Raw genomic sequence first — 26,111 nt, forward strand, 5'->3', positions numbered from 1 at the left:
ATTGATTTTTATGGCCCTTGACCCGATGAAACCAGCATATGGAGGAAACAGAACACTGACCGCCCTTATTTATCAAACAAGCATTTATTAGACACTTACTGTGTGCTGGACCTGTAGTGTAGCCAGAATCTCTGCTTCCAAAGGACTGGACAGACTGGTTGAAGAGATGCCCTGTGCTCTCGGCTTCTAGGGTGTTGGGGAGACACAGAGGAAAGAGTGTCCCTGAGGGCCAGAGTTCAAGGAAAGTCTCCTAGAGGAGATGTCACTGGATAGAGAAGTGGGCTGTGTGAAGGGAGGAGGACACACATCCCTGTTCCAGGCAGATGGAAAGAACAGGAGGCAATAAAGAACCACCGTCACTTCTGGGTGACCGGAGCAAAGTGGGGATGAGTGGCCATGGCAGGAGAGAGTACTGAGAGCCGGACGGTCCTAGTGCCCCGTTTTGGAAGGGCCTTCTTTGTATGCCACTGTTAGGAATTTGACCTTAGTTCGCAGCTAGTGAGGAACCATCAAAGACTTCAAAGCAAGCGACGTGATCAGAATTTGTACGTTGGAAATAACAATAGCTAACCTTTTAAAAGTCCCTTCTCTCTGGGTGGGGAGGGGGAGAGAGAAAGCAACCACAAGGATTGATGGAGGGAGAGGGATGGGAGGTGGGCTAGATGGGTTTGTGATGGGCACTGGGTGTTGTATGTGAGTGATGAATCACTGAATTCTACTCCTGAAGCCATTGTTGTGCTGTATGTTACTGAACGAAAATTTAAATTAAAAAAAAAAAAAAAGTTCCTCTCTCTGTTGGTACAGAATTGAACCCATGTATTCGGCGGCATCCAGTCCTCACATCTCCCCTTGAGGTGGGTACTACAGTCACTTCCCTCATCAGGAGCTCCAAAATTCAGTACATTCTAAAAGTCAAAAGTGGTTTCTGTCTGTTTGTAAACTGGGCCCGAAAACTCACTGGTGCTACCACTTAATAGATGAGACCGTTTGTAATCTCGGTTTATCCCATGCCGTGTGAGTGTCCCTTTGTTTGGCCGGGGAAACAGCAGTGCATGTCCCTTGCAGGTGCTACCCCGGGCCCTGCTGGGAGCCTCCAAGAACACACAGGGTATGCACCCTACCGCGGAGGGCCTTTGACAGTTTCGAAAACTGGTTCTCAGTGAGGGGTGACTTTGCCGGCCAGGGCACATTTGGCAATATCTGGAGACATTTCAGTTGTCACGACTGTAGGGGGGTATTGCTGGCATCTGGTGGGTAGAGGCCAGAGATGATGCGCCACACCTTGTAATGCACGAGGCAGCACCTCGCAGAAAGAATTACCGGCTCCAGATGTCCGCGGTGCCATGGCTGAGATACCCTGGTTTAGGCTTAATGTACTTACTTATCTGCTCTCTCTAGACACTGGTTCTCAAACTTGAGCATGTATCAGAATCAAATGGAGGCCTTGTTAAAACACAGATAGCTGGGCCCTGCCCCAGAGATTCTGCTTCAGCAAGGCTGCGCTGGGGCCCCAGAGTTTGCCTCTCTTCCACGTTGCCAGTGCTGTTTTTGCTGCTGGCCCAGGAACCCCACTTTGAGAACCCCGGTTCTGCAAGTTCCGGGTCACGATGCTTGCTTGTGTAGGCCCACTGGGAGGGAACACTGTTTATACCTTGTCTGTCCTCTTTTACGTCAGTTTCTGGGATATATTTGCCTGGAGTCATTTGTTACATGCACGAGTTTATTTCCCATTAAAACCAAACTGTGTATATGACAAAGCTCATGCGAACAGTCCGCTCAGAGTATTAAACCGGTGTGGGATACCGAGCTTAATTCCATCATGCTGGGGTCACCCACCGGTCATGGTTTTGGCAGAAACATTCGGGGTTACTGGGCCGCAAAGGGTTAACAGAAACCGGGCCCTACTCTTTTGTATGCATTCATGTAGATTTTGTTACAGTGGTAATTACCCTAAACTCTTCAGTTTCCAGTTGCCTGCACTTTGGAACCGGGCAGTTTTTGAGCATGCAAAACAGAAGAATGATACATGCGTGGACTTTACGATTGTCTCTCTAGTCGGGGAAACTGTAAAAATAAAAGCAATAACCTGAGCGGTAAGTTGAGGGGCTTGACCTACGGCAGTCATTTTCCTGAGAGTGGAAACAGAAAATGAGACTGCTTTCAGAATAGAACTGCAATGTGGTGAGACAGCGAAAACCCATTCCCTGGACCCACTGGCCTTTTGAACTGTTTTTGCTGCGGACTGCATCAAAAATGTAGAGTCAGTTGGAGGATAGAATTAAAAACAGAAAAAAACCTTTGTGATAAAACCTTAGAAGTAAGTTAGGGCGGTGGTCCTGAGGTCTTCAATTTTGGGAAACAGTTTGAGGATGAGCGTGCTTATGCTATTGTTGCATCAGGGGCCTGGAGGCCAGGCGATTGATTTCCTGGAGAAGAAATTTTGCTTGGCCTAAGTCACACAAAGGCAGAGCTCCCGTGTTGTGAAATATTGTAGGATGTGGCGCTTAGGCTGGTAAGCGATAACAATGACAGAAAACCAACTCGTAGCATATTTTTGGTGGCATCTTCTTTTCTTGTTATTGTTATGCCAGCTGTTTACTTTAATATGTGGATTTCCTTTTAGGCATTTCTAAGACTGAAAAGATGGTTTGAGGGAAAGAGTGTATGTATCTTTACTGACTGTTCATGCAGAAACAATTTCGAATAAACCACTTGATTTTTAAGCGTTATGCTTAGCAGAAAACCTGGCATAGCCGGAAGTTGTTAGCCTGTACAGATAACCAGGGCGTTAACTGCTGTGTTTTTGTTGTCATGCAGTGCCTAAAAGTAGACTCTTTGATTTGTGTTAGAAAATAAAAGCAAGAAGTGAGAAGGGAAGAAGCATTTATTCCTCGCTCGTTAGAGTGGCCCTTCTTTGTGACGTTCATTTTCTTTTCATAGCATAGTTAAGAACAGATTCTGGATCCAGAATGCCAGAGTTTGAATCCCAGCCGTGTGACCTTGTGCAGGTTACTTATTCTTTCTGTGCCATAGTTTTCTCATCTGCAAAATGGGAATAGTATCTACCTCACGGTTTTGTGAGATTTAGATGAATTAGTATGCAAAGGACACTGAACAGTGCCCAGCACAGAGAAAGCACCATATATATGTTGGCTGTTATTTCCCATTTAATGACTTTAATCTCATCAAAAGCTAAAGATATCTGCTTACTGTGTGTGTGTGTGTATGTGTGAATAAAATAGTTTTTCCTGTATAAATAAAGCAATACCATTTTCGGAGTGACTTACAAACCTAAGTTCTTGTAACAGTCTTTGAGTTGTGCCTTCTCATCATTTCCATATTTGGTCATTTACAAGTCATGTCAGTCATTAGTTTTTCCTCATAAAATCTTTGCCCTGCTGTGTTTGGGGGCCCCAAGATCACCCCCTCGGTTCGATGATTCACTAGGAGATGGTTGTCCTCATGGCCATGATTTATTACAAAGGACACACAACGGAATCGGTGAAAGGAAAGGAATGGTTGAAGTCCAGAGGAAATCAGAGTCACCTTCCATGAGTCCTTGCCCTGTGGAGTCACACAGGAAGTGCTCCTGTGTTATTCCCACATCTGTAAAATATTGTCTACCAGGAAGCTCATTAGAGACTCAGGACCCACTGCTTTTATTGGGGGCTGGCTGTAGCACTTGACAAAATTCTAGACTCACAGAAGGAAAGCAGGCATGCCGTGGCCTCTCAGATGTTAGTGTGAGTGAATCACTAAACAGACCTGGTAGGAATAAAGCATGGAACAGAATTGGAAACCAGGCTACTCTTCCTAGTTCCTCAAACTGTGCTTCTCTGGGGTGAGTTTAACCTTGTGTTTCAAGACTAGGCTGGGGATAGAGTTTGAACTTTTTTTTTTTTTTTTTTTTTTTGAAGTTGAGAAAGCTTTGCACAGCCCCTAAATTGACTGCATCCTGCCTGGATTGCTCCTGTTCCTAGAGGTTTGATGGCTTTTAGTCTTCTTGATAGCACAGAGGTCACAAGAAATCATCTCGATGCTAGTAGTGAACAGGTAACAGCAGGAATGGTTCCTCAAGTGAAAAAGAAAATACCTGCAGCTAGAAAAGCAGCCATCTGGCTTCTGGAGAAGCGTCCTTCCCTCAGGAGCCGGGGGAGATGCCACACAAGGGGCCTCCCTCTTGGGATAGAGATCTGCCTGTGACAAAATCAGGAGTCATCATCGTGGGCAGTTGAATTCCTTCCCTGGAAAAGGAGATGGAAATTTAAATTTTTCTCAGCCAATCTAATTATCCTCAGTGAAAAGGGGCCGATTTCCCTGCCTTTCCGTTTAGATGGTCAATTCAATAAAAATCTAGTGTTTTCCCCTTTTGTTACCAAAGGAGAAAAGCTTCTTTCTGTGGCAGGAATGAAGAGGGCAGAGTTCAAGAGACTTGGCTGAAAGGAAACTGCTCTTTATTTGATAAAAGCAGATTGCATTGATGACCACATCCTTTTCTTTCTCTTGCAGGCTAACATCCCAATGTTATAGAAAGCATGGAGGCTACCAGAATTACCCATTATGTCTGTAGCCCCTGAAGGTAGTCAGAGTAGGAAAAAATATCCTTTGCTGATGGTAACAGAGATGCTTGGTGGTTTATCAAGATATGAAATAGTATCAGCAGCCTTAAGAGTGACCGGAAAATCAGATTTCCTCAAACTTACTCTTGTAAGAGTTTAAAAGAATCAGGCCTTGCGCTTAATTTGTAACATATGCTATCGTTTGTATTTTGTGTTTAATTGGTTAATTGAATAATGCCGGTATATCAGTTTATGATATAAAGATGGTTGAATTGCTTTCATTCAGCTGTTTGGGGATGATTAGGGTGTTTTTTGAGAGTTTTCAAAAAAGATCTCGTTTTATAAATGCTGCTGTGTCAAGCGAGGCAGAATTTGGCCTTGTGATTTTGCCAAAGCCCTCGTGTGCTCTTTGAATCTATTTATCAAAAGTGTAGGCATGATTTTCAAGGTACTCGTACTGGAAAATAAAAAGTATTGGCTCCAGATGTGTGTTCTCATGGAGTTTCAGGTCAAAAAATGAAATTAATCACCACTCCCACAAGATGCCTTCTGGTTTGAGAGACGTGCTCTTCACAAGGAAAACCATGCTTTGACTCTGTCTGCCTTCCTCCTCTAGTCCAGCTTAAGCAGAGGAGGCTTTATCGACTTGGTGATTTCCTAAACTATATGTTTAACTTGCTGTTTATCACTCTTTGAGGGAATCCGAGGGACCAGAAGTGATCAAAGGAGCCTCTTTACCCATTCTGATCATCAGGCAGGCATATCTTGGAGAAGATCACAGACTAAGTCTTCCTGGAATAAGTACTTCATTCTTTTTTTTTTTTTTTTTTTTAATTTTTTTTTCAACGTTTATTTATTTTTGGGACAGAGAGAGACAGAGCATGAACGGGGGAGGGGCAGAGAGAGAGGGAGACACAGAATCGGAAACAGGCTCCAGGCTCTGAGCCTTCAGCCCAGAGCCTGACGCGGGGCTCGAACTCACAGACCGCGAGATCGTGACCTGGCTGAAGTCGGACGCTTAACCGACTGCGCCACCCAGGCGCCCCTAAGTACTTCATTCTTAACCAGACTTGTGGTTTTTAGTCTGCGTTTCATGTACCTGCTATAGTAAGGTAAAAGAACATGCAGAATTATGATCCTTAATAGGATGAACAATATTGACTGATATTTAATTAAGAGAAATAACTTCATTTAGCTTTTACAGTAACTTCCTTAGTTTCTTGGGATTCAAATTAACATCTGTGTAAAGTGAAGATCCTGTATTTCAATTAAAAGTTGAAGTGGACTTATTTGTTTATTCAGTACATTTAAATCCTTGGTACTCAGTAAATGCCAAATGCTTTTTTTTTTTTTTTTTTAATTTTTAAGGTCAGAATCCTAAGTATTCTTAAAGGTATTCTATTTTTGGAACAGGTAGAATTGTATCATTTGGTTATTGCTATGAAACAAACCACTTTAAAATTCAGTGGCTTAAAACAGCAAGTACAGTTGACCCTTCCTTGAACAGAACAACATGACTTTGAACTGTACAGGGCCACTTATATGTGGATTTTCTATAGTATGGTATAAATTATAAATTATTTTATATGTTTCTGGTACATATAGTTTATGGTATAAACTATAAATTATTTTCTTTGACTTTCTTAACATTTTTTCTTTCTAGCTTATTCTACTGTAAAAATACAGTATATAATAAAATACACAGAATATGTCTTAATCGAGAGAGACTTTGTAAGAATACTGCTCCTGTTTAGCACAGAAGTCAGTGTTTCTTTGAACTAAATGAGAGCTTTGAAATTAGATGTAGGCTTTTTCTACAGTCTGGGTTTGTTTGGAGGAAAAAAAGTAACGCTTCATGTTTCCTTATTGTTTAGGGGTTACTTACTGCTTTGGAGGACAAAATGTGGAATTTTCTGAAAAGCCTTTTTTTTTTTTTTTTTACTTGTTTCACTTGTTATTTATCACATAAAGCCTCTTGGCTTTGAATTATTTACTTTCGTAATGTTTTGAAATGCGAATTTTCATCATCCTCTGACATAAGAGCGATGGAATTGGACAAAACGGCCAAAGAAATTGACGTTGGTTTGTTTGATTTTAGGGCCTGGACTCTCCTTCCTTCCGTCTCCCTAAGTATAAAATGGAGGTCCTGGCTGTCATCTTTGCCATGAGGATGTGGCATCACGTTCTCGACCGACGTCGTCTTTCTCGAATCCGAATGTGTGTCTAGAATACAGGAAGCAGCTTTGTCTGCCGCTACAGTTCACTACTGTGAACTTAGAAGAGGTCAGGCAGGGCCACATGTTGATCAGGAGGCATGGTTTTTTATTGCCCTGTCTCTTTCAGGCCCGGTGCCCCCGGGCCTTTGGGCGTCTTCTCTTCTCTGCCTTTCTGCATCTGATTCCTTTGTGGGGATGTGTCCCCTGCTCACCGCTCCTGGGGCGTGACATTCTCTGTTCATCCAGTGTCTCTAACCCTTGTGTCCCGGTCCGAATCTCCTTATGAGCTCTGGGCGTCCTTGGCCCTCTGCACTGGCCTCCTGGATGCATCAGATCCTTGACTAGACCCCGTGGGGGCATGACACGCTCCAGACTTCAGGGCCTCACCCATGGAATGACTTCCTGTTGAGGACAGTACCAATCTCCGAGGGAGAACCTCCCGTGAGGGATGACCAGAGCCTCTTAGGATCTGCCTTACGAAAGAAAGAGAAGGGTCTGCACCCTGCTGGAGATTGCTCTGATTCTAGTGCCCGCCCTTGGCACTGGAGCTTCTAATCTGAGGCCTGTTTTACCCCTCAGCCTGGTTTGCGCTTGTTGGGAATGATTTGACAGACACATTCCTGCGGAGGGAGCAGTCTTCACATTTAGATGGCTGTCTTGACGTCACACAAGATACCTCCTCCTTGTTTGATTGTTGGCTTGTTCTTCTGCTTATTGAGCGGAGGTGGGGGACCCCGCGGTTCTCTGGATGTCAGGGCTCCAGGACCACCCCCCACCCCAACAAGGAGCCATAGGTCGCGGCTGTCTCACAGGCGCGTTCCTTCTCCTCTCCTACCGGTCCTGCTCAGCCCGGTTACGGAAGTTAGCTCTGTCATTTTACATTATGCTTTAAAAAAAAAAAACAACTAACATTTCATAAACCTTTTCTCATGGATTCATGGTCTTGGCAACTATTTTTAACGGCTACACCAGCCTGTTAATTCAAGTAGCTTATCACGAACCCATGGTTTTCATAACTATTTGTAATGACTACGTAAGCCGTTGAATTAATATGCCTGGAGCCCATTTCATTATTTAACATTCCCCCCAGTTTTTACTCCTTTGAATAGTGCTCAGGGTAACTTTTTTTTTTTAATGCGTAGTTCTTTTTTTCCTATGAACTAATGTCTTCAGAATCAGTTGCCAAGCATGGAGTGTCTCAATCACTTTGTTGTTGTCATGACCGTTGCTAGCAGAACCAGCAGTGTTAGGCGGGAAATGTTTTTGCTCACCATATGGAACAAATTCTTGCCAAAGAGCCGGTTCTGATTTGCGGTGCTGACACAAAATTATGAGAACCCTAGCGATGGTGTTTTATTATTGTTTTCAGGTGTCCGTTTGCTCACCCCCGCGTTTTTAAACACGTTTCGGTTCGAAACCTTTAAAACAAGAAAGTACAGGCCAGCATTGGCCTTTCGTTTGTCTAGAAAATAAGCGGACCGTCCACCTTGCTGAAGACCGGCGGACAAACAAGGCGTGGGTAGCGGCGTGCAGGCAGCGTGGCGATGCGTATTACCGTCTCACATAGAAATACCTTTTCTCGTCTACGTGCGGAAAATGCCGCAGCTGTATGTAAGTCCTGGCTTCTCTAACTAGGAGGCCGGAGGAGGTAGATGTAGGTAATCTTAGCGGGGAGAAGTCTGAAAAAAATTGTATGCAGACCCTGAAAGAAATGACACATTTCCTTTCTAAGTACCTTTCGGAAAACTGTCAAGCTATTGTTTTAAAATAGCCTAAAAATAGAGCCTCGCGAAGATCAACCAGTTTCTAAGATTTCGGTTGTAAGGAAAGACTTTTTTTTTTTTCCAGATTGACATGGTCTTGGAATCTCAAAGAAAAGCCATCCTCTAGAAAAATGGCTAGAATAAGCAGCAAGCAAAACAGAAAATGAGTTGAGGTGCGTGGGTGTAAACTTGTCAAAATATTAAAGGAAAAGTTAAGCTGTTGTATCTTAACTCAGTAGAGAAAGCAGCTTAGACATTCGTCTAGGCAGGCAATATTGTGGCTTTGTAGAAATAAAACCATCTGATCTTGATACTCTGTGATTATATGATCTCTTAATAACATCCTGGAGTTTTTAATAGTTTTCTCCTATAAATGTCACAAACTGTATTGTGTTGCTTAGAGCTTATTGAATAGATTTTACCTCCAATTTATTTAATAGTAAATGTTCTCGGCCTGTGGAATTTGTTGACTTTTTTTTAATTAAAAAAAATTTTTTTTAATATTTTTATTTATTTTTGAGACAGAGAGACAGAGCATGAGCAGGGGAGGGGCGGAGAGAGAGGGAGACAGAGAACCCGAAGCAGGCTCTAGGCTCTGAGCTGTCAGCACAGAGCCTGACGCGGGGCTCAAACTCATAGACTGTGAGATCATGACCTGAGCTGAAGTCGGATGCCCAACTGACTTAGCCACCCAGGCGCCCCTAAATTTTTTTTTAATGTTTTATTTACTTTTGAGAGAGAGAGGGGCAGAGTACGAGTGGGGGAGGGGCAGAGAGAGAGGGACACACAGAATCCGAAGCAGGCTCCAGGTTCTGAGCTGTCAGCGCAGAGCCCGACACGGGGCTTGAACCCACGGGCTGTGAGATCGTGACCTGAGCTGAAGTCGGACGCTTAACCGACTGAGCCACCCACGTGCCCCATTTGTTGACTTTTTTAGTAAACAGCCCAACTTAAGTCTGTTTTTGCAGTCATTCTTTAAACCAAATGAGACCTATTCTAAACACCATACAAAACACATTCCTATATTATTTAGTAGAAACTATACAACTTTGTTTAATGCATAGGTTCTTGGGAGTGCGGGAGTGTTAGGGGTTAAACCTAGCATTGTCTTGATTTCATCTTGGAAGTGAGAGATTTTAGCGTTGTTGTGGAAGGAAGGGAAAGAGATTGGCTTGAAAAGAGAAGAGGCAGGGTTCCAGAGAGAAGGTGTGACTACAAAGAGACCTTGTCAAGGTCAAGTGCCGATTTTGGAACTTGATTCCCAAGAAAGGATGGGCTTCTCGCAGCCTGGATAAGATAGATTTTCAACCGAAACATCCCATGAGATCATTTAAGTCTTGCCAGTTTCCCAGTGTGTCAGCTGGGGTGCAAGCCAAAGTACAGTACTAACGTTTGTCCTCCAAGGGAAATGATACTGCGTTTCACAAAATGCCGGTGTCTAGGTAGGTTCCATTTTGACCTTGGGCTATTTTGAATATAATTCTGAGCTTTGCAGACTTAAAATTAGACCTTTCCAGGTTAGATGATTGGCTGGAAGAGATAACCTTTAGGGTTTCCCCTTCTCCGGCCGCCTTTTCTGCCTTTGAGTATCGCTCTTCTCACGAGAGGACCCAAGGAAGAGCCTGTGGCACTGAGTCCTTCCTTCTTTGAGATGCCAGTGTGTCCATGACCCACAACTTTTGGAGTTGATTTGAAGGGTTTTAGAATGTGTCTGTACTCTGTTCTTCTTTAGGCCCTTAAAAAACCTGGCAGGTTTAGCCCCTTTGTGATCCGAGTGAATGAAGGCCGGTGAACTTGACGGGGCGCTGTGCGACGCTCTGATCTCCCGGTGCCTTGCCTTTTCCTATCCTGTCTTTGGAACTGGAGTAGGACCCTGGGGTAGATTTAAGGCTTCTCAAGGAGTTGGCCTTTAACTTCTTACAGCTCCTTTAGCTTCATCCCTCATGTTGAACGTAAGTAATGAAATGTATCCGTAAAACCTTCTGTAGTGAGTGACAGGCTGTGTCATGCTGAGATGGCACCCGTGCTGCGGTATGCCCAGATAAACTATCTGGAGAGGGAAGTTCTTGGTAGAGTGGCGAGGGTGGAGGGCTGAGAGCCTAACTGGAGCTCGGGGTACTTGGGGTCCTTGAGGACGGCAGCTCGTTGGGATAGAGGTCTGGGTTGGGAAGTCATAGGCACTAAGTGTCACACGGACCCCTGATTTGAGACCGCCAACTGCTGGTGGGCTCTCAGCACGGGGCAACGGAATGCGTGGCTCCTTGGGAGTTGCAGCCGCTGGTCCACCTGCCCCGGGGCGGGCCCACCGTGTCGGAGGGAAGAACCCACCAGGTGATGAGAGGAGCTGACGGAGCCAGACTGTGGTGGGTGTACCGATAACAGAGAGCAAGGGCCAGCATCACATTTTGGAATCACTGCTTACTTCTTAAAAAAGCAAATAAGCAAAAATCTGCAATACCATTATTACACCTAAAGAAATGAACGGTATTTTAATACCGTCAAATATCTAGTCAGTGTTCAGATTTTCAGTTTCACGACGATACACGTGTGTTTAACAGTTTGTTTGAGCGAGGATCCAGATAGGTCTATGCATTGGGATTGCTAGATATATCTCTTAAAACCTCTTTAATTATAGTCTGATCCTCTATCTCTATTTTTTTTCCACATGCAAATTATTTGTAGAAGGAACTGGGTCATTGTCTGTAGCCTTGCCTGTGGTCTTGAGTTTTGCTGAATGCACCCATGGGGTGGTGTTTATGTTCCTCTGTATTTCCTGTAAATTGGTAGTTGAATCTAGAGGTTTGATCAGATGGTATCTTCCAACAAAATTGGTATCATACTGCCGTTATTGGTTTTGTAGAGGGCTTTCACTTAACATTATAATGTGAACACTTTCTATGCCACTAGCCATTTTTCATAACTTGATTTAAATGGCTCCAAACTACAAAGGTCTGTATTATGAAAAATTTTTAACTTCTGAGGTTTGGGAAAGAAGAAGGTAGGGTAATCATGAACAGCAACCAAGGACCCCGTAACAGAGAAGTCTAAATGTTACCTTGAAGAGTGTTAAATTTTGGTTTAAGATGTGGAATTACAAACTGTAAAAATTAAAGGTCTGTTTCTACATGCTTTAGTCTGTTCTCCCCTCTCTTTTAATTTTGGATGTGAACTTGGATGCTTTAGAACTTCTTTTCACAATACAGGTACCTCAAAAGAAAGTCTGCCTGGTTATCTTGCCTTGTGAACCTCATTTAATGGTGCTCAGCTGAACAGACGGTGTTTGATATTCTTCTTGGTGTCTCTTCAGACACGGTATATGGTACTTGCTTGATTGCAAACAACAGAAATAAGTCAGACTGACTTAGGCTGCTTGATGAGGGTGTTTCTGGTAAGGATGCTGGGGTGTCTGCCTCGCAAAACCCCAGTCTTGGGAAATAGCTCTGCTTTGGGCATGAGGGACTCTCACCTGGACCGTCTGCAGCTCATTTCTCCTTTTAATAAGTTGACTTCATACATTCTGCAATCCAAATCGCAAACCATATGACCGGAAACAGCCATTTCAACTACTGGAGACACTGATCTGTTTTTCTCGCTCCTGGTTTCTGATTTCCCAAGGGAGGAGCTGATTGGTTCAGCTAGGGTCAGACGCCCATTTCTGGTCTAGCCAGTTGTGATCAGGGGCGGGATGTGGAGAAGGTTGGCAAAGGTTCCATTGTGACCAGTTGGCAGTGGCTGGAAGACAGGGCATGTTGTACACATGGCTGTTCCTACCCCGAGGCCTGTGTTCAGTTCTTCTACAAAGTAGTAATTTGCCCACTGTGCTACTGGGTCATCTTACTTATTTGGATGAGTGAAGGTCAACGTCTAAGTCTTCCTTTATTGTGATCTAATCACACGCAGGAATCTGTACAGATCTTCATTGCAGCTGGACAAGTCCTGACAAATTCATGCACTCGTGTAACCAACTCCCCAGAGCCCTGCCATCCTGTGTGTCCCTTTACATTCTATCTTCCTCCCCAAGAAGCAACACTGTTCTGATTTTTATCCTCATAGACCAGTCATACTTGCCTTGAACTTCAAACAAGATGGTGACCTGTTGAGTCAACATTTAGCCTTCTGTATTTTAGTTTAAGGTGAAAACATTTAATGAGCGCCAGCTGCGTGCCAGAGTCGGTGCTGCTGTTAGAAATAGGAGAGGGATTGGGACGTGGCTCCCAGGAAGGGACAGTGGGATGGCTGGGACTCACTGCAGAGGCAGAGCGTGCCTGTGCGGGAGGAGGCACGCGTGTCCCAGGGGTCCTGAAGAGGAAGAGGCCTGGAGCTTGGAGGAGGTTCTGTGAGTGGAGGAGGAAGGGTCTTAGTGTTCCTTATTGTTCTTCTGACATGAGCCAAAATACCAATCTTTGGCTATTCTGGCCATTTGTCATTTTCCTGCCTGTGTACAGGATTTCCTCATCTCCCTGTGTGTGTTCTGATGAAAGGAGAGGCCCAGAGACCTGGTGTGGGGTGATTTCCCCCCGGGGCAGGAAGGCTGGGAGTTATCAGAAATGAGCACTGCTGTGGGCTCTGCTTCCCATGCGCATCTGTCCCGCTCCTCCAGAAGCATTGTCGTTCCGTCTGTATCTTCTGCTGTCCTCATTTGGCCCAGATGGCAAGCAACCAAATTTGCACAGTTTGTTTTTTACTAAGGAAAGCAGTGAATAGTTCTCCCGTTTTCTTGGTGTATCCTCCTATAATGAGATTTTATGTATTATTAAACTCACTTGAAATCCTGACTCTGAGCTACTACATAACTTGCCATATGTGGTCATATATGTGTAACTGTAGATCACGTGTGTGTGTGTGTGTGTGTGTGTGTGTGTGTGTGTGTGTGAATAGTGTATGGACTACATATAATGTACTATGTGCTGTACTTGTGGGTCCTGGCGTATTTCTCTAGTTTGTCCACCTGATTAACCTTATGAGGTCATTTGGGAAATACTACTGAAAATAAAATAGTTACATTTCCCTGGAGCACAAAAGAAGATAAAATTACTAAAAAGTACTCTTTCGTTCTTTTCTCCACAGAACCATTCGAGTATGGCTGAAAAGAGACAGCGGTCAGTACTGGCCCAGCATTTACCACACAATGGCCTGTGAGTAGCTGAGCTGTTCCACTTGAGGAAAGTGTGTCTGATGCCTTTGATGATTCATATTTCAAATACTTATTTTTTTGAGAGCAAGAAAAGTGTGTCTAATGCTTTGATGATTCAAATTTCAAATATAATTTTTATTTTTGAGAGGGAGAGAGCGTGCCAGGGAATGGGGGGGGTGGGGGGAGGGGGAAGAGAGAGGGAGAGCACCTTAAGTGGGCTCCGTGCCCAGTACGGAGCTCCATCCATGACCCTAGGATCATGACCTGAGCCAAACGCAGGAGTTTGACGCCCAACCAATTGAGCCAGCCAGGCGCCCCCGATGAATCAAATTTCAAAATGCCTGAATAAAAGGTACTACTAGGGGCCCCTGGGTGGCTCAGTCGGTGAAGCACCTAACGCTTGATCTCAGCTCAGGTCAGGATCTCACAGTTCATGCCCCCTATCAGGCTCGCGCTGATGGCACAGAGCCTGCTTGGGATCCTCCTCTCCCTCTCCCCCTCCCCCTCCCTCACTCTCACTCCCCCCCCCCCCCCTCTTTCTCAAAATATATAAACATTAAAAAAAATTTTTTAAACAGTGCTATTAGATTTCAAAATGAATTTCTTAGTTGCCTCATACCCCAACAGACTATGCTAAATCGCAGGAAGACTTCTTTTCTTTTGCAAAGGAAGTTGGGTCTGCTGGCTTAACTGAAGCTGAGTTGAGCAAAACTGAAAAAAGAAAGGAGAGGTGGGGGGGCAAGGGCATGCCCGCCACCCCCAGGTTTTCCTCTGTTTTTATTTTGCCAACTTGCATTATTAGTGACCGTGTACTTGGTAATAGCTGATCCTGACACTAAAAACGAGCTCTGTGCACCCCCTGCCTTCATAACCAGCCTCCGGCCCGGCCTTTTCACAGACTTCCGGTACTACCGAGAGATTGGGTCCAAAGAGCAACCCTTTCTACGCAGAGAACTTTCTCAGGAGTTAAATGTGTTCGAAAACTCAATCTAGAAGATAAAGCCTTAGCGCTGGGATTTTGAAATCGCCCTGGGATGCAGTGACTTAAAATTACACTTAAGTTCCAGCCCTTTGTGCAGATGTCAGCAGCACTGCCTTCCTCCCACCCCCCCCCACCCCCCCCACTCCTTCTCTTCATCCTTTCTCGAAAAGGAAGCCCCACAGCAGAGGCCTGGGTGCCACCCGGGCCCCAAGCTGGGCTTGGATCCTGCCGTCCCAAACGGCCACATAGAAGCCATCCTTGGCTGCTAATTCCTTAATGAGGCATTTTCCTCAGTTAAGGGTTCCAGTATTCAGAGGACCCCCTAGGAAAAGAAAAAAAGGCTTTGGGGCCTGCTCGATGCTGTGTTACGTCCGAACACCGCTGTAAGGTCCTTGCCACTCGCTGCACACGCTGTTGACTGCGTTCACAGCTTTCTTAAGAGTTAGCCCAGAGCCAGTGGGGCGTGTTAGACACCGATTCCGAGTAATCAGTCGGGGTCATCCTTCCGAGGGCCTCTTTCCTTGGCTGCGCTTCCTCCTTTGTACGTCTCTTGCAGTGTGTGTGTGTGTGTGTGTGCGCGTGTGTGCGTGCGTGCGCGTGCAAGCATTCGGGTCCTGCAGTCGTGCTCTGAAACAATTAGTAGTCCGTCAGGAGTTTCCTTTTTTCTGCCTGCCTGGGACAGCTTGGGCAGGCTGCGCACCAGGACCTCTGTCTTGGTGGTTAGTCACTGAAAGCGAAGATACCGGGACAAAGATAACCATTACAAAAGGAACCATAAGACTTTATGAGACGTAGCACCTTAGAGGTCTCCGCGAAAAGCTAATCATAATTGAGGACTAGGGACTGACTGTTGCCCGCGTCCGCACACATAGGGAGCGTGCGTCACCTTGCCTGCCCCCTCTCAGCGGTGATGACCGATGGCTTGGCAGATGTACTCATGGAGCCCGTTTGGGAAATTTTCTGGGGGGGGGGGGGTGTTGGAGCAGGGCAGAGGCGTCTCTCAGACGGGTAACTCCTCACCTGCAGTGGCCCAGTGATGGCCCTGACCGCCGGCAGTAGCCACAGCCCGAGGAGGTCCTGCCAGTGCCGGGGAACATTTGTCATCCTCGTGGACAGTCTTGTTAATGCTGCCACTCTTATTCCTCCCGTCCCCTCCTCTCCCCCACACCCCGCACTTCACATTTTGGGCACAGCTTCACGTCCCCGAGTCCTCAACCTTGGAGTCGTTCGTGCTCCTTGGAATAGAGACTTTGTCCTGTATTTTGCTCACTTACTCCTCGGTTTGTGTGTATCCCAGATATTTAGTACAGCTTTGTAATTTCTCTCCCCAAACCTGGCAGTGGAAGTGTGCACTCTTTCTTGGCTTTTAGGTCTCGGGCCCGTGGCGTGGGCTCTCTCTGTTGCCATCCCTTGCTAACCTGGCTTAAGTGTCCCCCCTGGAAAGTAGCTCCCAGAATGCTGTGGCTGGAAAGACCAGTGACAACTGGAGAGAACAGGCCCAGCCTCTCCGTTGTCGGTGGCTGCCGCCCACATGTTTGCACCCAAACACATTCAGCTTGGTGCTTCCGGATGCTTCTGTGTTGTGCTCCATCTGGAACTGCATCCCTGGTGAAACTGTGAGAACACCGCCGGCAGAAAACAGGGCGAATGAATGACGAGACATGACTGTTTCGCGATGACTTTTGTTCCCAAACGGGTTTCAAAATGTGAGAAGTGGCAGTTGGTTCTGAACACCATCTGCGGGTTGTCCGGTCGAGGACACGCGAGCGTCCATCCACCAGGTGAAACTCTTTCTTGGGGCCTGACAGAGTGAAGGGAGCCGCCCCTTAGCGTGCCGCTCTGTGCACTCGAGTCGCTCTGTCACTTTACCTCACCGAGCAAAAAGGACTTTCAGAGTCTGCTCTAGCCAAGGGGAAAACGGTCCCTCCTAGTGTCCACATCTACCCGGTGACTCGTGCCTCATTTTTTTGGGTAGGACCTTTCTATGAAATCACACAGCTCTGCAAGGGACGGCGTCTTTTCACCGTTTGGTCAGCGAGGGAACCGATGCCAGAGGGGTTAAGCCCGTGGCTTGTGATTGGGATTCCAGTCCCTGCCGTCTGGCTCCAGAGTGATGCCACCCACCGCAGTCACGGGGTGGGCACTGACTTTTCCTGCGAAGGGAAAGTTGCCAGCCAGCTAACATCTAGACATTGAAGGCCACACAGCCTCTGTGGCAGCTGCTCAGCTCTGCCGCTGTGGCATGAAAGCAACCATAAACAATGCATAAATGAAGGGAAAAACCAAAAATACCTTTATTTACAAAACTAGAGTTGGAAGCATGTGAGTTTGGATGGCAGTGATGCCTTTTTAAAAGGCCACTGAGTTAAAGATGGTATATGTTTTGCATGTTTATAAAACTGTGTGAATATCCAAACTTTTTTTTTTTTTAATTAATATTGCTTATCTCACTAGAACCTTCTCTTCTAGAAAAAAGCCAGGACAGGGGCGCCTGGGTGGCTCAGTCAGTTAAGCGTTCCACTTCAGCTCAGGTCATGATCTCATGGTTCGTGAGTTTGAGCCCTGCGTTGGCTCTGTGCTGACAGCTTGGAGCCTGGAGCCTGTTTCGGATTCTGTGTCTCCCTCTCTCTCTGCCCCTCCCCTGCTCACTTTCTCTCTCTCTTTCTCTCTCTCTCTCTCTCTCTCTCTCTCTCTCTCAAAAATAAAACTTGAAAAAAAAATAAAAAAGAAAAAAGTCAGGACATCTTTAGATGCAAAACAAATAAGTTAGGGAAGCTTTTTTCTTCCTTTTTTAAATGTAAGAATTCTCTATCCTCATAAAACTACTCAGCACGTTGTAAATTTTACACAAGGGAGGATTTTACATATTTATGGACAGTTTGTTATGGGGGGGGGGGTTGGACATAAAAAGAATCGAAAGAAGCTTAAAACTAAAGTGTTAAGATTTTGTTCCAACCTAGAAGTAAGCAAAAATGACGACAGTGAATCTGAAATCATCAACGCGTGTTTGGTTTGCCAAAGATAATTTTATGATGGCTATTGAAGAGCACAGTGAAACCTTGGATTGCAGATACCTTGTTCTGTGAGTGTTCTGTAAGATGAGCAAACATTTCTCATGAGTTTTTAAAATTTTTTTTTAATGTTTACTTATTTTTGAGAGAGAGAGAGAGAGCAAGCAGGGGAGGAGCAGAGAGAGAGAGGGAGACACAGAATCCGAAACAGGCTCCAGGCTCTGAGCTGTCAGCACAGAGCCTGACATGAGGCTCGAACTCACGAGCCCTGAGATCATGACCTGAGCCGAAGTCGGACACTCAGCCGACTGAGCCACCCAGGCGCCACATCTCATGAATTTTAACTTGATAAACAAGCGATATCTTTCAGTACAAGCAGTAGGTGATGCCAGACATCACATCACAACTGAGCCGATGGTTCTTGAAATTCGCTTTGATATATGAGTGCTTTGGATTACAAGCACGTTTCCAGAATGAATTATGCTCGCAAATCAAGGTTTTACTGTACGTTACACTAGGATACATATACCTTTGGGGCTATAATTCTTAAACTCGATTGTTCTTTTTTTTTTTTTTTTTTTTTTTTAGATTTTTAAAGAACTTTTATTTGTCTGAGAGAGACAGGCACAGCATGAGTTGGGGACTGGCAGAGAGAGGGAGAGAGAGAATCCCAAGCTGGCCCCATGCCGCCAGCACAGGGCCTGACGTGGGGCTCTTGCTCACGAAACCACAAGATCGTGACCTGATTCGAAACCCAGAGTCGGATGCCCAGCTGACTGAGCCACCCAGGTGGCCCTAAACTTGGTCATTCTTTCTAGTCCCCCAGTTCAGTGTGGTGGATGAGGGGTACGGACTTCAGTCAAGTGTGATTGTTGTGTGCTCACTGCAGTAACACCTGCCTTCCAGCTGGGTAGTTCTCTGCACTTGAAAAAGCCTCTTTCCATCATCTCATCATGCAGCTATCTATGTCTTTGCCTTCAGGTGCAGTCCAGTGTTCGAGTTTACTTTTGTCCTTCAGTGGAAAATGTCAGCCCTTTCTAGAGAGAGAACCTTAAATTAAACCATTTTCAAATGGTAACGCCATTTATAAGATCTTCTTTCTTTTACTTTTTTGTAAGAAGGGTTACCTCAAAGTAAGCTCAAGTTTGTTTCACGGTACGTATTCCCTCATGGTGGTTCTCGCATGGTCAATTGAAATTCTTTAGGCTGCAGCGAACCCAAACATTTCAAGTGTTCCACTTCACAAATCATTTTAATTCTGATTTTTAGCAGAAGGAGATGATTTGGAGTTTCTCCTCTCTGTGACTCATTCTCTGGAATGAGAAGGAAGGGAGAAGGGAGGAAGGAAGGAAAGAAGGAAGACAGATAGGTAGAACCTGGAAAGGGCTGTGGATGTGAGAAGAAGCAGGTGCTAGCCCAGTCACATGACACCACTGTGCACCTTACCCCTGCAGTACTCCAAACTGAGGCTGTGTGTGTCATCGCAAAGGGACCCCCCTCCCCGGCTTTTTTTTTTTTTGACCATCGGAAGAGAAAACATCATCCCAAAGTGGCTTTCCTAACTTGGCTCACATATGCTGTGGAATCGGAATTCTGGCGCTGGGAACCCCTTTTCCATGATTCCAGCCACTCTGTTACCTGTGATGGGGAAGGGGGGTGGGGCAGGATGGCCTGCTGAGTTTAGGGAACAGATTTCTCACTCCGAGCACCGAGCACCAGTCTGCAGACTCCGTAGCCTCCAGGTGGGCGTTCCAGCCAGATGAATCCGCATGCCCGCTTGCTCTGTTCAAAGATGCAAAACAATTGAGATTTTTTTGAGTTGGAATTTTATTTATTTTTTTATTTTTTTATTAAAAAAAATTTTTTTTAACGTTTATTTATTTTTGAGACAGAGACAGAGCATGAACGAGGGAGGGGCAGAGAGAGGGAGACACAGAATCTGAAACAGGCTCCAGGCTCTGAGCGGTCAGCACAGAGCCCGATGTGGGGCTCGAACTCACGGACCGTGAGATCATGACCTGAGCCGAAGCCGGCCGCTCAATCGACTGAGCCACCCAGGCGCCCCTGAGTTGGAATTTTAAACTGCAGCAGCAGAAAGAACTTCAATAGGAACTTCAATAATGGTTAATAACCATTAACTTTTCCGTTTACATCGTTATTTTCTACAGAACATTCTTGCCCTCTTTTTTAAACCTAAATCGTGTATGCTTTTTAAATAACGTGTTTTGAACAATGACTTAGAATGCGTAGCTCTGCCTTTAATATGGTCTTTGTCTTTCTGGCAGCTCCTTGCTCTGCTATGGCTTACCATCACGACAGCAGACGGATATTTGTGGGCCAGGATAATGGAGCCGTCATGGTAGGTCGCTTCCAGAGTGCATGCGTTACATTGACCCCCCCCTCCCCCCGCAGCGTTCACGCCTGTTGGACGGTTGGAATAAAGAATGATGGATGCCTGATTGTTTGGCATCAAAGATTTTTTTTTTTTACTTCAGTATGGGTATTAGGCCTAAAAATGGATTAATTTTAATTAGTGCTTATTTTTAAACTAGTCATGGAGCTCAGAATGTTTGCGTGATTGATAGTTCGGTGTTCAGCCTAAGCCACAAAGCACAGCTTTCCTAAGGTGAATGTGAGGCCCCATCCTTGAACCGTGAAGGGGGCCAGGCGGGGGGTGGGCATGACGGCCTGTGTGCACACGCGTGCACGTGTATGGAAGTGTAACCGTGGAGAGGGACAGAGGGCAAGGTTGGTGACTGGTCATTGAGTCAACAGCTCATATGACCGTTTAAGGCAGCGCTTCTCAAACTATCTGTGGCGAAGGGCTAGATATTCAAAATTTCAAGTTAGTATAGATTGTAGGTATTTTTATGATTCTAATTGCGTGGGTGTGTGTACGTGTATTTTCTTAATGGAGGTATAATTCGCGTGAAATTTCACCAGTTTAAAGTATGTAATTCACTGGTTTTGTAGTATATTCACAAGATTATACAACCATTAACCTTCTCTAATTCCAGAACATTCTCACCACCCCCACCAAAGAAACCCGTACCCGTTAGCAGTCACTCCCGCGCCTCCTTCTCCCAGCTCCTGGTAATCACAACTCTGCTTTCCGAGTGCAGAGATTTGCCTGTTTTAGACATTTTATGTAAACAGTCACATAGGATGCGTTGCCTTTCGTGTCTGGCTTCTTTCACTCAGCATGTTTCCAAGGTTCATCTGTGTTGCGGTTTGAATTAGCGCCTCATTCCTTTTATGGTGGAACGGGCTTCTGCCACGTGGGCATAGCAGCCCTTCACGAGCCTTTGTGTTTCTTCTGCAAGGCTGGCGGTCGTGTCCCCCTTCCGTTGCTGGATTTAGTGGTTGGAGTCCTCGCTGTTTCTTCCTGGCTCCAGCTGAATCGGTGTCCATTTCCTTGATCTTTTCAAAGAACCGGTTTTGGTTTCAGTGTTTTTGTTTTTTTTTTCTTTTGTTTTTCCTATTGTCCGCTTATTTATTTCAACTCTAATTTTATTATTTTCTTCCTTCTGTTTGCTCTGGGTTTAGCTTGCTGGATTGATATTTTTGACACCACCTTGGAGCAAGTGAGAACATCCACGATTTCATCCTTGGGTGTGATAACAATATGCTCAGCACCAGGGAGGGGCTGGGGGGCGATGGGAGAAGCAGTCTGAGGCCGGGTCGTGTCGGGCCTGGTGGGTCTGGATAAAGTTTTAAGTTTTGTTGTAGACTCTGTGGGAAGCTCTACAGGGCTTTCAGCAGGCAAGTGACAGGATATCATTTATGCGCTCAAATGATCCCTGTGGCTGCTTGGTGGAGAACGGATCAGTTTGGGGGGGCAGCAGGAATGGAAGCTGGATGGTCAGGCTGTGACCCTGGGAGAGAGGACGCTGACGGGGACAGTGGACAGAAGTGGGTGGATTTGAGGTGCGTCTGGGAAAGGTTGGTTGTGGGGAGGGGAAGAAGAGGAGGAGGCTGGTGATAGCCAGGTTTCTGGCTCGAGTCACTGGGTACACAGTGGTATCATTTACTGAGAAGACAAAGGCTTGGGGGCGTGTGGGGAGGGGACATTTGGAGGGAGAGAGGACAACGAGGAACCCAGCCGTACAGTTGAGAGACCAGGGGGATAAGCGCCGCCCATGCGAAGTTAGCATCAGATATGCAAGCCTGGAGCCCATTGGGAGCCTCGGCTGTAGTCCTCAGCATCGAGGGTGGTTTTTTTTCAGCTGTAAGAATGGCTGTGTTCACCTGGGGGAGAGAATGAGCAGAAGGTAGGGAGAGATCGAAGAAAGAGGTGAGCCATTCCAGAGCGGTGGGGAGCAGGTGTAAGAAGCCAGGGGGCTACGTACAAGGCTTGTCTTGAATGGCCGCGAGATGAGGAAGTCTCTGCCCGCCCCCCCCCCCCCCCGCCCCCGAATCTTAAAAGTTTTAAATAGTGGCCTTCACTGGGTTCAGTCACGTATACTGTCCAGATGGTCCCAACAGCACGTCGCCATCAAGGCTGTGTCCTTGGGACAGCGTCTGGGAACAGGGGAGGCCAAGTGACACACGCTTACCAGAGACCAGGGAAAAGGGTGAGGGGCCTCTGACTGCTGATTGCCAGGGCCCCAGTTCACGGGCCAGCTGGTGGTCATGTCCTCTCAGTGACCTCTCTCGACAGCGAACCTCAGGGTCAAGTACATTAGGTAATCACTGCACGAAGGGGAGCCATTGAAGAGCAGTAAGCCGGGGAGCATAGACTCGTCAGGTTTCTATTTTTGTGAGCTTAGCGTGCCTGTATGTGGAGTTCGGGGGGACAAGGCTGAAACTGAGGCGGCCCAGCTAAGAGGCTACTTCAGGACCCCGACGTGAGATTGCAAAACACTGGGGGTAGTGCTGGAGAAGAGGTGATGGCTTCGAGAACTGTCTGGGCAGCAGGCTTGATGTCTGATGGGAGTGGGTGCTTAACAGAGAGCTGTGTGAAAATGGCTTCCAGGTTTTTAGCCAGGATGGTGGTGGTGAGCGGTCAGCTGCCCTCTAAGAAAAGATGCTGATACAGAGGGGAAGTTGATGAGATCCGTTTTGACAGTTGGGTCTGTGGGCCAGAACCTCAAGGGTTTGGTCTGGAATTGGGAGTTCTCTGAACATGGGTGTCAGCGGAAACTGCTAACAGTGGCCGGGCGGCTCCAACTGGGGATAGCAGGTGGATTGAGAAGAGCCGAGGGCCAAGGTCACATTCCCTGGGAATAGCAGGAAGGGAAATCAGAGGGCTCGGAGCCCATGGGGGAGACGGAGGCAGAATGGGCAGAGCTGGAGGACAGCCAGAGAGGACGCTGTGGCCGTGGAAGGCAGAGGGGCAGGGAAGTTCACATGGGGGTGAGTAACTGTCAGGTGCAGCAGAGAGAGGATGAGGTCAGGCCTGGAAGATGACCCTGGGGACATCCCAGGAAGGGAAAGCCCTTTCTCTGTAGTGGTGGCAGTGCCGTGAGGGCGGTGGGTGGAAGAATGACCAGGAGAGAGCAGCTGGAGGGCCCGAGGGCAGCCAGTGTGGGCTGATCTCAGAGAAGGGGCCGAAGAAAGTCGGAAGATTGTTAAAAACAGTTTTGTTGGTTTTTTGCTTGTTTTGGTTTTGAAACGAAAAGATAAGAGGCCTCGAGTGTGTGGAAGAGCCAGGGAGGAAGAAGCCGGTGGAAAGGACAGGCCCCCTGCCCAAGCAGTTCACTCAGCGGCGGGCAGGGTCAGGCGTGCTCAGCTCCTTGCCCGTCAGTCTGGGGCTGCGGTGAATGCCTCACGGAGCCGTAAATGCGAGTGTTCTCGTTTCTGTCCTGAAAATTTTATAGGAATACCGTGGCAATGGGCATGCACGTGTGTAACCAGAAGCCACAAAGCACAAATAATTTCTCCAGTGGTGGCAGTGGTTGCACATTGATTTCTCCAGGGACCCTTCTTGTGGCTCCCGGTTCAGGGGTAGATTATAGAACAGCACAGAAAAAACACACAGCTCTTCAGTGCAAAGGGGCAATGTGAATCCGGTTTACTGTTCATTAGCACATGATCTGTTGATTTTCCACCCAATACAGATGAGTATATATACAGTGATATATACTAGTACATTTATACTGGGCATATATACTGTATATTATATATATTATCTTACATCTGAGGATATATAATATATATTATAGTACATATATGAACACACACACACACACACACACACACACACACACACACACACATATATGGTAATATATACTGGTACATTTTTGTACTTTCCAATACCAAGATGGAGAGCAAGGGATCAGTATTCCTTTGTGAGTTTTTTTTTTCTTTTTGTCAACAATTCACAATGTCCATGTTACTTAGAGCCTTAGGAACTTATCACTTAGCATCGATCAATAGAATTCATAGTGCTTTCTCTTTAGAGTTGTGTCTTCGTTTTATGCTGAAGGTGATTTTTTCATTAACAAGTATATACTCTTATTTTTTCCTACTTATAAAGTATTGCCCTGTCTATAAAAAATTAGGAAGATACAGGGTATTTTAAAAAAGCAAACCACCCACAACCACTACACTTCCTTTTTTTTGTACGTGTTCTATATGAAATATATGTAATTTCCCCCTTACATTGGTGAGGTACCCAATGCCATATTTTCAGTGTAGCTGAGAACTCTGTTCATAATGGGTCTTTGTAATTTTGCTTTACGGACGTCATCTTGAGGAATGCTCAGCGTAACCAGGACTGCAAAATTAACAAGTCCTCCTCTGCGGCGGAGGGAGAAGGAATACAAAGCTCTCACTCACAGAGGGAGAACTGCAGAAAAATACTGTGCTGGTCCGCAGCACCTTCCGTATTCGGTGTGCTCCCCAAAAGAACTAGTGGCCTGAGGACAAGCCTGATGAAAGAAGCAGTTCCATAGTATTCTTCTAGAGTTAATCTCGAGTCCCACCTCTGGCCATAGCTAGGTTTGGATTTTCCTTTGTTTTGAAAGTTAAGTTCCTGTTTTTAAAACCATGACTGTTTTCTTATTGCATGTGTTTACTTTTAGGAATTTCATGTTTCTGAAGATTTTAATAAAATGAACTTTATCAAGACTTACCCAGGTAATTATGATACACACACATACTTACATATATATGTGTGTAGATAGACGCACACAAAACTAGAACACTGCCTCTTATGATCAAAATTAGGTTTCACGTGAACTTTTTAGTGGTGTTTCCCCAATTATACAGGAGGCTATTAACTCTTAGAGATATTTACCATCCTTTCCTGCTTATCCCCGTTCAAAATTTTGTATACTGTTCCATTGGGTGCATGATCAGATTTAATTTACCCATTCTTCGATTTTGGAGCATGGGTAGTGCTTCCATTTTTTGCTAACACACAATGACCTGTATGACAGGGTATATATACGTAGGTGAGCCTATGAAACATTCACACGCGCACACGCACACATACACAGGTGTGTGTGTGTGTGTGTGTGTGTGTGTGTGTGTGTGTGTCTTGACTATTATTCTGACGCTAATCCCCTAGCCCTGGGTTACTTCTATTTAAGACAAATGCCTAAAAATGGAGTAGCTGGCTCAAACAAGTTTTTTAATGCTCTAGATTTCTTTTACAAACTTCTTCCCAGCAATAGTGTGAATTTTTACAGTCCCACGAGTAGCTGAAAGTATCTGTTCATCAAGTCTGTACGACATTGCTCTTACAAATGTTTTTTGCCAGTTTGATAGTCAAAAGTTCTCAATTTAAAAGTTACTTAAGCTTTATTTAGGGTTGATCATTTGTGATCTTTTATGAATGTCTGTTGATGATTTTGCCCATATACTCATAGAGTTGTAGTGTTTTTGAATTAATGTATGAGAAAGAGTCCCTCAATTCTTTTGAAGCAGCCTGTACAGCTGAGAGCAAGGTCAAACCGTTTCTCTGTCCAGCCTCTAACTTCATTCATCAGACTGGGCATTTATTAAACACCTGCTGCATACCAGGTCCTATACTAGATGAAGTAGACTAGACAGGTTACTGCCCTAGCGTGGCTTGCAATCAACCTGGAAACGAAAGTATTTGACAGGTCACATGATAGAATGCCTTCCTTTTTCTCAGCTGTTATTTTGGAATACAGAACTCCACAAACACTTTGTCTTTATAAATAACAAAAAGTTTCAGACAAACAGAAAATATTCCAGAATCAAAATGCTTGCACTATTTTTTAATTTCAGAAAATGGAACTTCTCCTGCTCACAATGTCAGTGTTTTCTAAATGGTCAAAGTACTAAGGTGATAGACTATAAAAAAACATTGTTCCTTTAAGAAAAGACTACCGCATTCCATATGGGACTGATAATTAATAGCAAAGGAAAAATGTTTGTTCTCTCGAGTACAGCCAAAAAAAAAAAGTCTGTTCTTTGATCTGTTGTTGGAATCCCTCTTGAGCATCAGTCTTCAGTGAGCTGTGCTTCCCAT

At 45.5% G+C, this 26,111-nt stretch overlaps 1 protein-coding gene across 2 annotated transcripts in view; it reads left to right on the plus strand.

The window, feature by feature from the left end:
• The window catches only part of WDFY1 (WD repeat and FYVE domain containing 1), a 46,146-nt gene that overhangs the window by 2,346 nt on the left and 17,689 nt on the right, over positions 1-26,111 (plus strand). Inside the window, exons 1-4 of one of the 2 annotated variants that reach the window (XM_047870083.1) lie at positions 8,643-8,711; positions 13,606-13,673; positions 19,951-20,024; positions 24,694-24,748. In XM_047870083.1, coding sequence (XP_047726039.1) covers positions 13,667-13,673; positions 19,951-20,024; positions 24,694-24,748 — 136 coding nt within the window. In that variant the 5' untranslated portion in view covers positions 8,643-8,711; positions 13,606-13,666. Of the gene's footprint in view, positions 1-8,642; positions 8,712-13,605; positions 13,674-19,950; positions 20,025-24,693; positions 24,749-26,111 lie in introns of those variants that run through there. The other variant, XM_047870082.1, reaches the window with a different exon arrangement.

This window comes from Prionailurus viverrinus, chromosome C1 (assembly GCF_022837055.1).
Source record: "Prionailurus viverrinus isolate Anna chromosome C1, UM_Priviv_1.0, whole genome shotgun sequence".
Classification (NCBI taxonomy): domain Eukaryota; kingdom Metazoa; phylum Chordata; class Mammalia; order Carnivora; family Felidae; genus Prionailurus; species Prionailurus viverrinus.